Raw genomic sequence first — 16,815 nt, forward strand, 5'->3', positions numbered from 1 at the left:
GAAGAGATCAAACAGTCAAGTTTCCTCCATATGGACCCGATCATCTCAAACATCTGCAGCTGTGAGCCGCCGTCCATCCCATCATTCAGCCTTTTACTGAATTAAATTGGAGAACAATACTGACCCCTTGTGGTGAAATGTATTATTGGCATGCTAAATACCCTGATGTAAAACCTTGACAAGCACTCCAGATTCTATTTCCATCAGCTGAAGTTGCATCAACACTGAGCTCATTACTACATTTACATATACAGGAGTTTGGTTGAATTATTGATTCTGATTGGCTACAGTAGGTCATTTAACTCCTGATATTGCACACGTCCTTGATTATTAACCTTAAATTGAACTTAATGCATATAGTGATTTTAAGAAGTGGCCATAGACACTCTTTGTCTTGATTTATGTGTAATTAATTGTGCTTAGGCAACAGGACCTGACAGAAATAAAATAAATAGTTATACAAAAAAAACCCATCCACCTGAGTCAAACATTTTATTTAATTCATTCTAACATGACATTAGTTGTTTCCACAGAAGAAATGTCCAATGCATCGCCTTTATATTTCCAGACATCACTTCGTCATTTCATAAGAAACAAACACACTAACAGTCTGAACAATCACACAAACACAAACACATCCTAGGAGAAAAGTTTGCTTAGGTCTTAAGAAACCAAAACCGAAATGTACATGCAAAGTTAGCACCGTTAGCTTAGCACCATCAGGAATCCTAAACAATCAACCAATGAGGTAAATGATCTGACAGTAACATGTGGTCAGACACAGACAATAAGATTCAGCAACCTCCAGGCAAGTTAACATGATCCATTTGAACAGAGATATAAAAAAAACATGTTTGTACAATCATCATCTAGAGACATGTGAACAGTAAGAGAAAACTAGAATCAGTAAGGTTTAGGGAATAACAGACACTCATGCAAACTGATTTAATCCAGCACACCAGTGATGTATGCTTCATCATGACTGCTTCACAAAGCAAATGTTCTTATTACTGTGATGTATGGTTGTCTTTGTTTACTTATTATTATTTTAGTGCTGAATTCATAGATGAATTTGTGATTATTCTCATAATTAATTGATCAATCATTTAGTCTCTAATATGTCCAACAAATGTGAAAAATGCTCACCACAATCTGTCAAAGTGCCGTCTCAAAAAGGCAACAGTTTTTTTTTTATCGACCACAATCAACATTTAAAACATTTAGTTTCAATGTAAAGCAACAAATTATTTCATCGAGGACACTGAACGACAGCAACTGGCAAAGAAATGATCAAAACTGTTTCCTTTTATCACCTTTGAAGCTTTTAAAGGAAACAAGTCTCCCACATTAGACACTGTGCAACATGTCAAAGTCCAACCTCTGCATGATGTTCTTAACACACTGGAGTTAAAATATATATAATAAAAAAAAACTCATCATCAGTTCACAAAATGTTTTTGGTTTGGTTAAACAGTTTTCATTCAAAAGAGGTCAAATGTGCAAACCCAGTGAGGTTGTTCTGGACTAAAGTCGCTGGTGCACCACAGTAAGAAAAATGTTATTTGGATAGAAAGATTGGTGAATTAGCTCATAAAAGTCCAAACAATCAAATGAATTACAGCTAACAGTGAACATGATTAGATCAGTCTCAAAATCCCTGTAAAGATTATACAGTAAAACAATAACAAATAATCTAGAGAGAAAACAAAGTCAACAAATCTATTCGATTCTTAAATAAATACAGGATATAAAAAGTCAAACTGCAGATTTTTAACCAATAAAAAAGTGTTGAGGTAGAGAGCTAAGGTCTGGACCATGATGCAAATTCATCAGCTCTCTTTGGGTCACCTGGTTTCACTGAGTGATCCTGAATGCATCATGAGGCTGGCATGTGTCTCTCATCATTCAGATATAAAAGGCTGTAGTCCATGTTGGTTTCACTTTGAAGGTTTCTACCATATGTGCAGGAGTCTAGAAAACCAGCATTTAGCTGCTTTTGTCTCGTGATGAACAACTTTATGAAACATTAAAAAACTTTAAATGTTAAACCTGCAAGCTCCACTGAGAGAAGCCATTTGAACAGACACTTGGTGTTTTGATTTATGTCAACTTTGACCAAATATTCATGATCTTTGAGCTCTGTTCTTGGACTCCAACAAGTCCTGAGGGATAAATATGTCCACTGTGTTTACTAGAAAGACCCTGATTGTGTCTGTGTCTTCTGATGCTGGTCATGCAGTAAACAGGCCGTTGTTTTATCTACCAAAGCCTTAAATGATGAACCAGAACATGAAGCGTTGAGGGCCAGAAAACTGAAACAATAAGCTGAAAGAGGCTAAAACACTGCAGAGCTGTGGCGCTCTGAGGTCTATCAGAATAACATTTTAGCATTAATATTTTATTGCAATAAAAAAGTGTATCCAACTTATATGTAGCTAAAATTAACATACATATTTGGCTAATAGTTTTGTTTGTTTATTAAAAGCCAGCATGTTTATGATGATCCTGGAAGGCATTGTGACTCTACAGATATATCATATTTTGTCTCTATTGCAACTTTGTAGCTTGATTTTGAACTCATTGTTTCAGGAGTGATATCTCCTCATTTCATGTTACTGTTGCTGAGAGATAACGTGGTGATCTGTTAAAAATGAACCAGTTTCATGACACTGAAAAAACCTGAGACAAGCCCAAAGATAGCTGGCGCACCATGGAAACTTGCTTCCTGATCCAGACCCTGAACAACAGTATTGTTTGTATAACAGCACCATCATTTATCAGAGGGAACCTTTTAAAAAAGTGTCGGTGCCTGCTGGTGGACCGTGTATGATTTACGAATCACAGTTTAAAAAAAAATAGAAAACATAGAGAGTCAGTAAAAAAAACAAAATGAGGTCTTTCTGATACAGAGCGGGGGTTGAAATACCTTGACATGCAGGGCAGGATAAGGCAGTAGGTTTACTGCTGCTTCTCCAACCAGAGTGTGGAGAGTCAGTTCACAGTGGTTATTCACATTCATAATAATCCTTCAGCGGAGCGAAGAGGTGACGAATCACAGGAACACTCCAGGAGCGACCCAGGACCTTCTGCCTGTGACTCCGACCCATGTTGTTCACGTCTGTGTAATGTTTGGGGAAGCCAAAGATCCTGCAAACAAATGCATTTACATCTGTTTTAGTGCTGATGAAGAAAAATGTCCCTTTGCAATAACGACCCAACACATTGTCAGCATCACTCCTAAGAAGGAAGAGGTTTCATGGCGTGTTGTTTTTTTGGCCTCATCTTTCAGCTCAGAGCTCAGTTTGTTACTTTTCTTGAACATGCCCTTCAACTTAAAACTCTTTCTGAGATTAGAAATCCTTTACCAACACAATGGTGTATATAGATTACATTTTAGACAGTATGAATTTAATTTCACAGAGACATATATGTGATTTTAGAAATGCTTACTGCTCCATCTCGGTGCACCACAGGTAGTCTTCCTTGCCGTTCATGTTGACAGGAAGTGGCCCCGTCTTGCCCTGCCTTATAGAGTTACTCTTTGTTGTGATGGTGCGGACTTTGTCAAACTAAAGGAAGAGAAGAAGAATCAGAATCGTTTTTTTTTTCCAAAAGCTGTTGAATAACTTGTTTTGGAGAGGAGAGTTCTGCAGATTGTTCTGCAGGATGTTTTAGACATTATAGTTCAGCTTCCTTTCAAACACCATACTGACCAAAGTTACCAGCACAAAGCACATTATTCATTATGTTACATTTTCAAGGCTTTACAACAATTTATCACAAACATTCTCCAAAGTATAATTAACATGTGACTTTTCATTACGTGCAGACACATCGTTCAGTAACAACAATTCAACAACAATAGACTTCAACAGACTTCAGCACTTCATCTTTCTAGAGTGAGAGAAAAATAAAACATTTACCGTTGCCGTGCGTCCGACTTCCAAACAGTCCTGAAGGCTTACTTTGTCATCTAGAGACGTGGCAAGAGGCCTGAAAAGAAACAGATTTGTAAACTCCACTCTTCTTTTTCAGTTCCAGTGTTAGAACATGCATTAAAAGAGAAATATCATTAGTACGCACCTGTTCATGCCGGGGAGGTTTCCCCAGAAGTAGCGTGCTCTGTGAGCAGGACTGACCTTCACAGCGTCTATGAGAATCGGATTACACTGGAAAAAAAGAGGGAGGAAGGGTTTTATATAGTCTGTGTGGGCATTTTCATGGGACAGAGCAATGCTTTCACTGGTCATGAAATATAACCTCACCTCAAGGAATCGGCAGATATCTGACTTGTCGTTTGCACTCATGAAAACCACATTCTCAAACAACCAGAAGAACGGCCGGTCGTCGCCCTCCTTCGGCTTCAACAGGGTCAAGATGCGGTAGAACTCAAAGAAAAGCCTTCCAGTGCCCTCTGCAGGACAAACAGAGATTTCATTTAAAAAAAGATTTAAGTGAGCAGAAGATGCTGCCTTCAGCTCAGATATTTTTTCCCATTAAACACATTATCAGATTCTTCTTGTTAAATGGCAAAAAAGCCTTTAATACAAGTGTGGAAGCTGCATACCAAATAATCCTTTTCGAAGAGGATTGACCATGGACAGGTCGTTACAAGGACTTCCTCCAATCAGAAGGTCAAATGGACCCCATTCAGCCAGCTGCAACACATTTTGTTTGGTTTTTAGGCTTTTCAGTGGAACACTAACACAAAGAAACGAGTAAAGCATCACATTTATTTTCATTGATGGTTTGGGAGTAAACAGAAAACAAGAGAAAAATAAACCGTCCAGCCTGTACTCACGTGTTTCCTGGTGATGGTACGAACATCATTGACATATTCTATCTTCCCCTCGTGCTTGATCATCCCCACAGCGATAGAATCCTCACAAATCTCTGAAGCGATGTATCGCTCGACTTTAAGGCCGAGGTCTTTGAGCACCAGGTATCCTGTCATGACGACGCAGTAGTTAAAAGAAGGTCAACATGAGATGAATACACTGCAATCTCCATGCATGTTTGTCCATGAAAATGTTACTGCTTTAGTGCAATAATGCCAAATGTTAGCAGAATGCACAAGTTTACTTTTAGTTTATAAGATGAATAATTAACCAACCTGTTGCAATGCCGTCAAAAAGAGAAAGCACCCTGATTGGCCTGCGCAGGTCGGCAGAGATGGAGGGATAAATTCTGTGAGGCTCCTGCGATTTCAAAAAAGGAAACAAAGAATATTCAGCGACAACTCTTATCAGTAACTCAACTCTTACATAGCAGTGTTTTGTGTTAACCAGTCAGGTTTAAAGACTCTGAGTTATAGCCTTACAACTTCCCCATCAGGCTTCTAATCAGTGTTGACTTTATCTTTCCTATAGAGCTACGTTTTCCCAGAAAGCAGAGGGAACAACACCTTATAACAGACAGCTCTACAGTGGTTTTATCATTGTTGCATTGGATGGCACTGGATGTTGACGAGGTGATGTGTCCGCTTCATCAGAGGATTAGCTGGTTAACATGACAAACTGTAACGTGTGAACTGGAAACGACCAAAGAGAGAGGAAAGAGTTGTACGTACAAACTCCATGGCGCTGTTGTTGACAAAGAGGTCTTGAACCTTGACACTCCAGTCCGGTCTGAGTTTGAGGTTCCCCTCGCACTGTGCTGGCTTGCAAAAGTAGCAGCTCCAGGGGTCAATATCTTTCATTTTGTCAAAGGTTCCTGGACCCACCAGGATTTCCAGGCAGTCCTTACAGAAACATCTAGGAGAGGCAGAGAAAACGGTTAACATACATGTGACAGTCAGCTGGTTAACATCTTTTAAAACATTGGGCCTGACTTGACAAAAGGATTGCGCAGCTTTTGTGCTGGCTAAATTTGCAAATGAGTGACTTCCCCCCTCAGAGTACCCTCACCCCCCCCTACCTTAGATTTGATGATATCTTATATTTGTGTGATAAGATTCAGAATAAATAAATATTTAAGTTAAATAGGAGTCAACATCGAGCAGTGTTTACCTGCAGCAGCTGGCGTTGCCGCACAGAATGACCTCCAAGCCGGCACAGCACACGGTGCAGTACGACTGGTAGCCGTCTTCATCGTAGCGATACAGCGTCTCTGTGAAGTTCATCTGCAGACAGTGACAAGATGGTGTTGCAGCATTTTGGATGTTAACAGCAGCTGTGTTTCAGATGGAGGTTAGACATTCACACACAGGGCTGGGATGGAGTGAAGCGGATCAGAAAAGTAAACAGGGATGGATCATTGGGTCATTAGATTACCTTGCATTTTAGACAAAGGCCACCTTCAAACAACGGGTGCACCACTTCAATCTCAGAAGATCCACAACACAAACAAACATCTGAAACAACAAACCACAACGTCAGAATGAGAATTTTACTTTGATGGAACAGTTTTTAAATAATATCTTCTCCCTCCCTAAAACGTACCTTCGATTGTTTTCCCATTCTGTTTGACCTTTTCAGGTATCGATTCTGGGAAGACAAGGGGAACATAATGATGATAACATAAAACCATATACTTAAAGCCCCAATATTTCCTCTCATGAGAGTTTGAAGAGCAGACATAAATAAATGATGTCAATGTACCTCTGTTGAAGATGATGGCTTGTGTGTTCGCCTTATTTTTGTAAACATATTTCCTTTTTGCTGGAGGCTGGTAGTCGGACAGATTGGAGTCAGAAGAGTCCTGCAGTCCATTATTTGGGGCAGAATCTTTAAGAGCAGAAAAAGATTAAATTAAGAGAAATGTCACTTAAGATGCACGTTTAACACATCAAAAAGAAAACAATGTTAAAGTGAAACTGCGTAAACATCCAGACAGATGTGGATGTGTAGAGTTGTTACAAAACCAGATTTCTTTTAGGGGTGCAACGGATCATGAATGTAGAAGTTTACAATATATTTAAGAATCTGGGGACTGATATCTTTCTTTTTTTTTTTTTTTACCTCCCAACAAAGTTCTTCAACATTACAAATACAACCCTGAAAGCTTTGTGGGTATACCAAAAACTTTTTTCCCCCCGTATGAGCTTTGACAATGTTGAACATGTAACGTATACACACAGTTCATCTATCTGCTCCTGCACACAAAATCACAAACAGGAAGTGATTTATTTAGGTTGAATTTAGAACTAAGGATCCACATTTTGTCAAAGCTTCAGTACTTTTGGATTCCATCGATACAAATGGCAGAGATCGGATCATTTTAAAACACAATCAAGTGTCTGATATTTTGAGTCTGCTCTATGAGGCCTTTTTCATAATCTAGTCATCAGTTAATAAGTAAATGCCCACCAGGAGGTGCGAATCCATCTGGTCCTGTAGGCAAAAATCCTCCAAGAGCCCATTCCACCATCAGCGACAGCTCTTTTTCTTTATCCTCTGCCGATGCAAAAGTCTTTTCACATCGCTCACCTGCCAGCTGCAAATAATTCATATTACATGACAAACAGTTAACAACAATAACGTCTGAGTAGTCAGCTTAAAAATAATATATATGTAAGATATGTCCTTATTAAGAGGCCATTGGTTGATTGAAAGCCAGGAAACAAATGAGGTTTATAACTCTATTTACATTAAATGATAAGTATTATTAAATAGAACAAAATCAAGATTACAGTTTAGTTGTTCTCACTGGTAGTTTCTAACCTTCTCGTTTCAGCCAAATAGCTGCTGTGGCTAACTGTCCACTTGTCTTTTTCCTACAAGTCAATCAACATTTGTTTTCTAAAGCTTATAAAGGACGGGTGGAACTGTCCAACCGTCCTCCGGCCACAGAGGCAGGGGAAGACAACTTGCTCTCAAACTCCAGTCATGAGGGTGATTTAGTTGTAGTTGTCCAAGTTCTTCAGAAGCTAAACGTGGTATAACTGTGTGTAACCGACACTTGAGGAACAGCAGACTTGATTTCATGTATTATCACTCACCTCAATGATTTGGAAGATGGCTTGTTTGTAGACGGGCAAGCTGGCAAAGGAGTTTTTACAGAAGCACTTTGTGAAGTGACCTAATGGTAGAAGACTCTCTGTGTACATCTGCAACCAAAAGTGACAAAGTTGTTAGAATCTGTTTCATCACATGGGAAGTGTTTCTACCGCTTGAGATCATTAACTGCACTTTCTGACCTCTGAGAACATCCCGTCTCCGAACCACTCCACACGCCGCATACTGGGAGGAGAGGACTTTGTTTTCCAAGGCATCACCATCCCAGGCCACCAGGAAAACCCCTTCACTTTTCCCCACACCAGCTCTCCTATCGGAAAGCCTTTTCCATCCTGCAAAAAAACCCAAAAAACAGTAAGAAAGAAAATTAAAAGAAATGTAAAGACGAGATAAAAATCGAACACAGAAACACTAATTCTATAAAAACATGTTGTTTAGCTCTTTTTCTGCTGATGTTGTACGTTACCTGGTAGGCTTGTTTCCGTCGTGCTCTTGGAGTTGATTTAATTGGTGATGATTCCTCTTCAGTCTAAAGTTGGAGATATTTAAAACAAAAAGGTAAGAGCGAAAAGTAATTTAAAGAAAAATCACAACTCCTCCTTAATATAATTTCATTTTTATGATTCACAATTTGATACCTTGCATCTGCAAAAAGTTTGAAGATAAATGAGATGAATCTGACAGAAGCTCTGCAAAAAAGGATTTAAGAGCCTCTGTCTCAGCAGTCTCACTTGTAGCTTATAGTGTTACCGCCCCATTCCTCATTGTAATCATGCCATCAGTTATATTTGATCTTTGTTCAGGATGCTCAGTTTTTGCATTAAGTTGTTCTTATTGATCTAGCTGTTCTCAGAGGTCAGAGGCCTTTCATTGCCCAGGGGTATTCTGGTAGTATACTTGAGTATACCTACCACCTCATCTTTGGACTCCGGACCCTTATCAAGTTTGGACCCGTTGGTTTCACCAGCCTGAAACACTGTACGGGCCTGTGGCTTCTGGCGCAAGCTGCTCTCCCAGCCATAACTCCCCCTAACGTTCCCCTGAGAGACAACACACTCCCATTACACCAAAGATGTAAATTCAAGCACATGCAAATGCAAATGAATGCCAACTCTCACACACTCATGCCTTCTTTTAGTGAAAGAAGAAATAGGATTGAAAAGTGCATAGGGCTGTTAGAAAAAAAACAATAAAACGTCAAAGATTCATGAGAAAGAAGTGGAAACTAATAGGGCTATCACACTTGCAGAAAACTCCTGAAAAAAATCTGATCTTTCCAGGAGGAGCAATATGTGTGAATGCAAACAGCCCAATTCTTCGCTTGGACTTCACTCTGAGTTTCTCTGTCGTTTATATCCAGAGCAGTCCTCCTGAAATGATCTAGATATTTTCAGGAGTGTTTATGTGATAACGGCTTAAAGCCCAATTCACACATACTCCGTGCTCGCCACGGTCCGTCAGCGCCGCGCACTACGTTGTACTTAGCTGCCACTCTAGTCAATCATTGTGTTCGCACAGGGCGCGCTGCGGTCCGTCTCCGGAGCGAGCCACCGGCGGCACTGCGCTCTGCTCCGTTTCAAATACGCAGCGAGTCTATTTTCGCCGGAGTGCGCTGCAGGCACGCGTCAAGCTGGACAGAATATGACAGCCCGGACAGGAAGTCAGACAAGGAAAATGCACAGAACATCCGGTCAATTTCAAAATAAAACACAATATAAGGACTCGCGATTGTATTTTTCATCACTTTATCAACATGACGTCAAAACAGGCACCGAATGAACAACAATGTATCCTCAGAAAGACAAAGCAACATGTTGTTTGCATGTTTTTCTCTTCATTCCCGCGGGATCTTGTAGTTCTCCTGTGATGTGTCATGGGTGCGCTGACGTCCCAGAAACGGATCTAGTGTGAATGGGCGCGAACCGTCCGACTGAGCAAAACCGTATGTGTGAATTGGGGTTAAGAGTCTTATAGGACGTAATTTCTCATGCAGCAGAAGTAAGTTTTGCTGCTTTCTGGTTTCTTCTATAAAGTACAGCTGACAGTAATTAAGAACAAATAAAAGACATTACTGTTGTCTTTACATTGAACTCAATCAAGTTTTTTTTTTCTGTCATTTAAACCTTCCCTTTGTTCAATTAGTTGTAAGTAGACGAAGTAGATTAGGAAACAGACGTCGAACAGAAAATAAACGGTTACCTCTTTCCAAATGACGCCCTTCTCTCCAAGAATACGGTCACCATCATCTTTTAATTCTAGGGAAGGGAACAAAGAATATTTAAATATTAGGATCACAGATACTCAACCAATGAGCTAAATTATGATTAGTTTAGTTCAACTTTTAAAAGGAGTAAAATGACACTTTCCCTGTCAAAAACCAGACAGTATGTTGTGTATGACATTTTCTTCAAGTAGTGCATGCTGGTAATGTTGATTTGAGGCAAATAAATGTTTTTCTTACCATTTATCTTTCTAAGACGGACTTCACATGGTTTCACTGTCAGAGAATGTCCATTTGAATCTAGAAAACAGGGTTTAAAGTGTAAGTAAGTTGGATCCAATGCACTGGCTTCTGAATTTCTGCTTTAACTGTATCACATGTGCAGCTCACAAATCATTGTCATCATCCCATGCAGGACGATCAACTTCCTTCTTCAATTTCCCCTGATGGACTTTTATTCTTCATACCTTCTGGGGAGTCCTTGTAGCTGGTGCTATCAGAGAGAATACTGTCAGACGTGATGTCACATTCACTCTCCGAGAACAATGCAAAGTCTTCACTCTCCAGAGCCTGATGTAAAAAAAAAAAAACATTAATTAAACATAAGGAAGTTTAACACAGACACAGCCAAACATGTTGATGAGCTCCATCACCTGCATACCTGAGTAAAAAGCTGCCGAGCTTGAAGTGGAGGACAGGGGAAAGACATCAGGGTCAAGACAAGCTTCCTGAAGATAGAGGTTGGTTTGGTGTCTTTCAGCACACTGGCCCAGTGTTTCTCTAGTGACGCCACTTCTGGGTTTTCCTTCTCTCCCTCCTCTGCCAGCTGATACTTAAGGAATTCCCTTGATAGCTGGTTGACCTCAGCAGGGGAACTGCAGATTCCCAGCTTGGTCCCAAGTTCCTCAACAGATTTCCCTGTCACCTCCTCCCGGCTCTGGGGATTCAGCAGCTGCGCAACACTCCTTAGCACCCCATCACTCAAGGGCAGCTCTTCTGCAATGCAACCTGTGAGCGCAATGCAGAGGGACAAAACCTCCTCTGTTAGCAGTGGCAGTGCGTCTGCAGCTTTCGACTCTTTCAGGGAGTCTTCCACAGCTTTACCACCCAGATTGAGCTCAGGGCTCAACAAGTGGAATTTCTTGTTCTTAAGGATTTGAGGATCGTGTTCTTTGAGGAAGCGAGCAGCAGCTTGCGGATGAAGGAAGAAGGAGGTGTAGGTCCCCAGCAGGCTACTGGCCTCCTCTAGGATAAGCAGCATGTCTGCTCTGGCACCTTCCTTTTTTGTCTGTAGATGCCTCTGGAAACTGTGCAGAGGTTTCAGTGACTGCTCCAGACACATAAATGTTGCCCTGAGTTTAGGATCCAGCAGCCGGGAGTGGATTGACTTGGCTTTGTTGTCTTCCTTGTTGCAAGACTCAAAGTATAATACAAGATCTGTCCATATTTCCTGCATTTTTTTGACAAAAAGGCAAAACTGAAGGCAGCTGGTGTTGACATGAAACAATGGACTTTGCACACTGTCTGAACCAAAAAGGGCTGTGAGGTTGTTGTTCTCAGTAGTGCAGGACGAGTGGTGAGCATGAATATCTCCTATCAGCTCTTGAACCTGATTGGAAAGCGCTTTAATGACTGCATGGCAAGCAGCATCAGCGACGGTGTACAGCCCTCTCAAGGCTATTAAGTTGGGGTTGAGTTCCCTGAGCTGCGAGCAGATCTGCTCCAAGGCCGCTCCGTTACCATCACAGTAAACAGCCACAAGATTATCTGAGGGTAACTTGAATTTCTCCAAGGTTTCAACCACTGCTGCCGCCGTCTGATCTTCCTCACCACCCACTGACTGAAGAGCATCCACAAATCGGACACAGTGCCTGGAGGCCTCGACATCAAAAAACCCAACAAGGACCACAGAGACAGTGTCGTCCTTTTCCAGTGTTACCCCTCCATAAATGTATACACAGTAAGGCGTGTGCTGGCAAACGGATGCAATATCTTTGGGGTACTGCGGCCCCAGTTTAAAGCGTGCAAAATCGCTTGACACCTGTTCGCCTTCAGCAGAGCCAGAATAAAACTGTTTGTAAATAAATCGAATGGCTGCTTTGCTGCAAGGCAGTGGCTCAGGCAGTTGGCTTAGTCTCACACTCGCGGAGGCTGCAGCGCTTTTGTTGTGTTTTTTGGTGTCCACATGTCGCTTGAGTTCAATAAGGCCTCTATGATATGTCACCAGGTTCTTATCACAAAAGCGGCAGTATGTGTAGTGCTCTCCCTGAGCACTCTGCTCAGCCCAGTCAAACATTTCCTTCCACTTGTCAGAGAAAGAGAACTTAGTTTTTGTCCCTGTGCCATTCTCCTCCGTGTCTGACTCCATTTTAGGTTTCGCTGCCAAAGGAGAGAAAATATTAATTCACAATGACTGAATGTGGTGATATTAAAACACACTGATTTTGTTTTGATAGCACAAGGTAAAAAAAAAACAACAGACTTACATTTACGTTGCCTGGGACGTATAATGGTATGTTCCAGGATGGGGCTGATATCACGGCCGTCTCGAGCTTTCACAGGGTCGTAGTCTTCACTTTTCACATTTGCCACGAAGAAAGCTTTGAACCACTTCAGGATCTCAAAGCTGCTTCGAACCTCCCCTTTTATGAGCTCCTCAACTGGAATGGCCTAAATTACGACCAAAACAAACAAACCATCAAACACAATTCAATCTCTTTCATAGTAAACAAGGGTAACAGCGTACTTCATTTGATATATTGCACATACTGTACACTTGTGCAAACATTGAACGCATTCTGAGATTTATATTAACAGACACCTTTCACCTATCAGCACCTTTAAATCTCCAACTTGACATGTTATATCAGTTTTGTTTATTCTTACATGAAGGTATAAAGATGACATTTCATAGATTTATGAGGGATAATAAACTTGGACATTTTTCTGGAGAACAATAGAAAACAAAATAATAGTTTAGAACAATAAACAATTGTATGTACAGCTGCCTGCTCAACATTATTATTGAGTCCCCCACTAACACCTTATCATTATTTATATAATTTACAATGCTACCCGATTAGAGAAATGGAGTGCATACCTTTACGATGCTGTTCTTGCTTAAGGCCTCACTGAGCAGCCTGAAGTTGTGCCTATAGTCATCCTCATCTTTAGCATCAAACTTCACCTTGGTCAGGTCAACAGATCCAGGAATAACCCAGTCCATGATCTGACAGTGAGAGGCCCCTATAGGATCAAACATGATGAAGAAAACAGAAAGTGTTGATGGAGGGGAGAGGGGTTTTTTGTTGTTGTTGTGAGAAACCATGATGAGCATGATGCATGATTTTTCCACGGCACAATACTGACACTTATATGACAGCTCCCTGTTGCACTCTGTACTTTTCTGTTTGCATTTGCTACAACAGATTCAGGATGAAATCGTGCTTGTTTGCCTGCAGAGAAATGATTTAGAAGCAACCACTAAAATACAGCAGTAGCTCAACACAGCTCAACCCCAGAACTGTAATAAAACTATAAAACTGTTCAATCATCAGTTATATACGGTTTATATCTTAAAGTATAACGGAAATATGGCAGTGTAATGAAACTGAAAACAAAACTCTTTGGAAACAGGTTATACAAGAACTGACAGACAGCATAAAAACATTTTTTAAAACCAGTTCTTTCTCTCCTGTCACCACCACAGACATTGAGCCAGCAGTTAAACACAACACTCAATTTGGTATGAAAGAAAAGAACATCTTGGGTATCTTTACATGATCCGGACTTCACAGATCAGCATAGTTTTAGATCTCTGTGCACCAGTGAAAACTGAAATCACATCTGTTATTGACATTCACACTGTTCACTGTTCAGGTGCGAAAGAACAACTTCATAAGTTCTGGTCGTACTGACGAATTACCTGAGCCCATGTGCCGCACATCTCTGAAGCTTGTCTTCAGCTGATTGTTGGCCCAGGTCAAGACGTAAAGGCGACTGGATTTATCGCTGGAGGAGTCTGGAGACACAACCGCTGGACTTGTCATCTTGCAGCAATCTAAAAGAAGAAAAAAACAACTGTTAACCATTTTGATTTTTACAATGCGCTGGACAAACTAACAACCCATGCTTATAACAATATGGGCGTTTTACCCAAATAATCTTAATCGAAATTTTGAATGCATTATTTTGAATTGCATTTTTAGCAATCATTGAAAGTTTGATGATGTAAGAGAGAACAACTTCATTCATTAGTGTATTGCAAGTTAAATATATTTTTATATTATTATGTTTTAAATCAGAGCCTTGTTGGATTCTGTGCTTAAAAAAAGAAGCCCACATCAGATTATCTTGGTTCTGGTGCCACCACTATCAGTGTAATGCTGCCAACACAATCTGTGATAAACAGCTTAGTTTTTCAGTGATTCATACTGAACCCCTTTAAAATGGCAACTTTCCAACATTTTCCCATAAGGAAAACATGGCTGTCATGCACTGCCATGGCTGGCACCATCGAGGTGGAGGGGGTGGGAGATCAGACTGGGCCAAGAGTGGTTTCTAATCTCTATTGTCTGACTATTGAGGAGAAAGGGCGAAGGCTGTCAGTCTTTGCATTTGCAAATTCAGCTTGTATCGGACCATTTTCTGCTTCTGTGTACATCATGACACTGATCTGTGCTAAGGCTGTGGCCCACGCTGCTGCTGCTGCTGCCTCCTCTGTCTCCTCCCCTTCCTTCACAATGTATAGAAAGTGATAATGAAATCTCGCGTTGTCCATATTTTGCCGCGAACGTCCCAGCACAACTTCCACTTTTCACTACCAAAGGATACAATGTGAAAAAAACAACGTGTCAAAATAAGGGCAAGTGCTTCCACGCTGACCGGCGTTTTAACTTCCATTGTTAATGCTTGTCTTCATGATTTCACATTACACGCATCGTGAAGTAGCTTCAGTCTGGTTTCACATGAGAGCATTTATGTTTTAAGATTCAAGATTAAACCACAAAAAAAGATACACTCCAACAGCCGTTTACTAAGGCGTAATAACAACTGACTACCTGTGCATGCACTCATTGTTTGAGTGTACAGCAACTAGTAAATATAAACTAATACAAGTCATTATCTGGAAGTCAAAAGAAAAACCCCTCTCCGGTTCACCAGCCCATCTGCTGTTTGTACGAGCTCACCGGTCTTTGTTGCGAGCAAGCAGGAGGTTGAATTAACATCAAGCCGGGACAATAAAGCGTATTGCAATCGACCCGTGTGTGTATCATCTGTAAAGCCTGTTTCTATAGGTAGGAAGCCTCGTTAGAAAACAAGCGTTTCATTTGATCCATAGTCAGTAACTTACCTTGGTCGTTCCCCTATAGAAATAGTCGAACCTCCAGACTCTTGCTTGCCTACAGCACAAACCGGCCCGGGTGACGTCCGCGTTATACGGAAGGATCCATTGGAGGAACGATACTGGGGAGGGGGGGGGGGGCTGTCCTGTAGTAACAAACTGCCTGTTCCCCTCTTGAATAGTGACGGTATTATTGCGAAACACCCCATTAGTTTCTATAGGCCACCCCCCCCCCCCTCCCACAGTGGAGCACTAAACAAGTCATTGCATAGCATCGCAATTAAAATGTGCATACCAACCCGATGAATATATCAGGTAGTAGAATAATATGCCCAACATCACTAGCTCTTTGGTTGTAAACGAATAAGTCCATTTACTTTCACGGCATGAGCAAAACACCGAGCCCACAACTTTCGCACAGTGGAACCAAATATTCGGGCAATAAAATGTTTGCGTCGCACTTCAGGCTAAACCCTTTTTAATGTCAATATTTAATTAGTTTTCGTCACCAAATTAAAGCCATACAAGGCCAAATGTTTAACACTGAAACAGTAATTACATAGGTTAAAGGTTTCATGTTGGACCCGTAATGGCGGCTGTTGTATCGCTGTGGTTACATTGTATGTCCAAGACCATCATTCCCTCTTCCTGCTTGATCATACTTTGTAACTTTATCAGTGGGATGCATTTTTAAGCATTGGTCAATCAAAAAAAAAAAGACTGTCTGTATCTCGCTTCAGTTGTAAAACCAAAATATAAATGATTATCGCAATGGACAAGGTGCAGACATCATGGCGCCTATAGGCCATTTTGAGTATAGCCTCATGTAAAAAGCGTAACGCTGACACTGTGGTCACATTAACAAATATCTTGGTTATAATATGGTGGTTGCATTGAGTTTGGTGTAATATTCAAAATCGTAAACACTGGTACCAAAATGGCTAACAATAGACATGGAAAAAAGTAACTAACACATGATCAACAAACATCCCGATTAAGTCTTTTCTTGGATTGATTGGGAAATTACTTCATAGGCTTCTTAACAAGAACAACAAAAACTGGTAGCCTCGGCTAAAATGTTGCATAGTCTCTGTTTAATTTTCATTCCAACAGAGAAGACTTAATGTAAAGTAGCTTCATCCGTCCAACGATGGAGACGGAAAAACCAAGAGGGATGCCACAATTTACAACCAGCTTTGAACTTCAAACTCAAACGTATTATGTATGTGCTATCACAGGAACGGGGAAGAGAGGAGGTCGGGAGTTTAATGTGTTTGTCTGAGTGAGTTTGTCTG

The 16,815-nt window shown here is 40.8% G+C and overlaps 1 protein-coding gene across 1 annotated transcript; it reads right to left on the reverse strand.

Moving 5' to 3' along the window:
- Positions 1–478: 478 nt before the first annotated feature.
- Positions 479–15,639, reverse strand: dnmt3ba (DNA (cytosine-5-)-methyltransferase 3 beta, duplicate a). The gene is made up of 26 exons (XM_020635811.3): positions 15,530–15,639; positions 14,102–14,236; positions 13,277–13,422; positions 12,663–12,846; positions 10,838–12,555; positions 10,644–10,746; positions 10,417–10,476; positions 10,155–10,210; positions 8,867–8,995; positions 8,422–8,484; positions 8,138–8,287; positions 7,940–8,047; positions 7,308–7,434; positions 6,600–6,725; positions 6,441–6,485; positions 6,273–6,352; positions 6,009–6,121; positions 5,570–5,753; positions 5,114–5,198; positions 4,802–4,947; positions 4,568–4,658; positions 4,266–4,414; positions 4,084–4,169; positions 3,924–3,993; positions 3,451–3,569; positions 479–3,147 (listed from the first exon to the last, which is right to left on the reverse strand). Exons 2-26 carry the CDS (start codon positions 14,223–14,225, stop codon positions 3,006–3,008), a joined length of 4,404 nt encoding a protein of 1,467 aa, XP_020491467.2. The 5' UTR covers positions 14,226–14,236; positions 15,530–15,639; the 3' UTR covers positions 479–3,005.
- Between the last annotated feature and the right edge of the window lie 1,176 nt (positions 15,640–16,815).

The sequence above is a fragment of the Labrus bergylta genome, chromosome 12, assembly GCF_963930695.1.
Source record: "Labrus bergylta chromosome 12, fLabBer1.1, whole genome shotgun sequence".
In the NCBI taxonomy this organism is placed as follows: domain Eukaryota; kingdom Metazoa; phylum Chordata; class Actinopteri; order Labriformes; family Labridae; genus Labrus; species Labrus bergylta.

What these genes read in the sequence shown, in the direction of transcription:
- dnmt3ba (XM_020635811.3), bottom strand. Translation starts at nt 14,225, where the DNA reads ATGACAAGTCCAGCGGTTGTGTCTCCAGACTCCTCCAGCGATAAATCC. An exon ending in CTCGGCAGCTTTTTACTCAG is followed by an intron (nt 10,747 to 10,837) that starts GTATGCAGGTGA and finishes TTTTTACATCAG; the next exon opens with GCTCTGGAGAGTGAAGACTT. An exon ending in TGGTGCACCGAGATGGAGCA is followed by an intron (nt 3,148 to 3,450) that starts GTAAGCATTTCT and finishes ATTTGTTTGCAG; the next exon opens with GATCTTTGGCTTCCCCAAAC.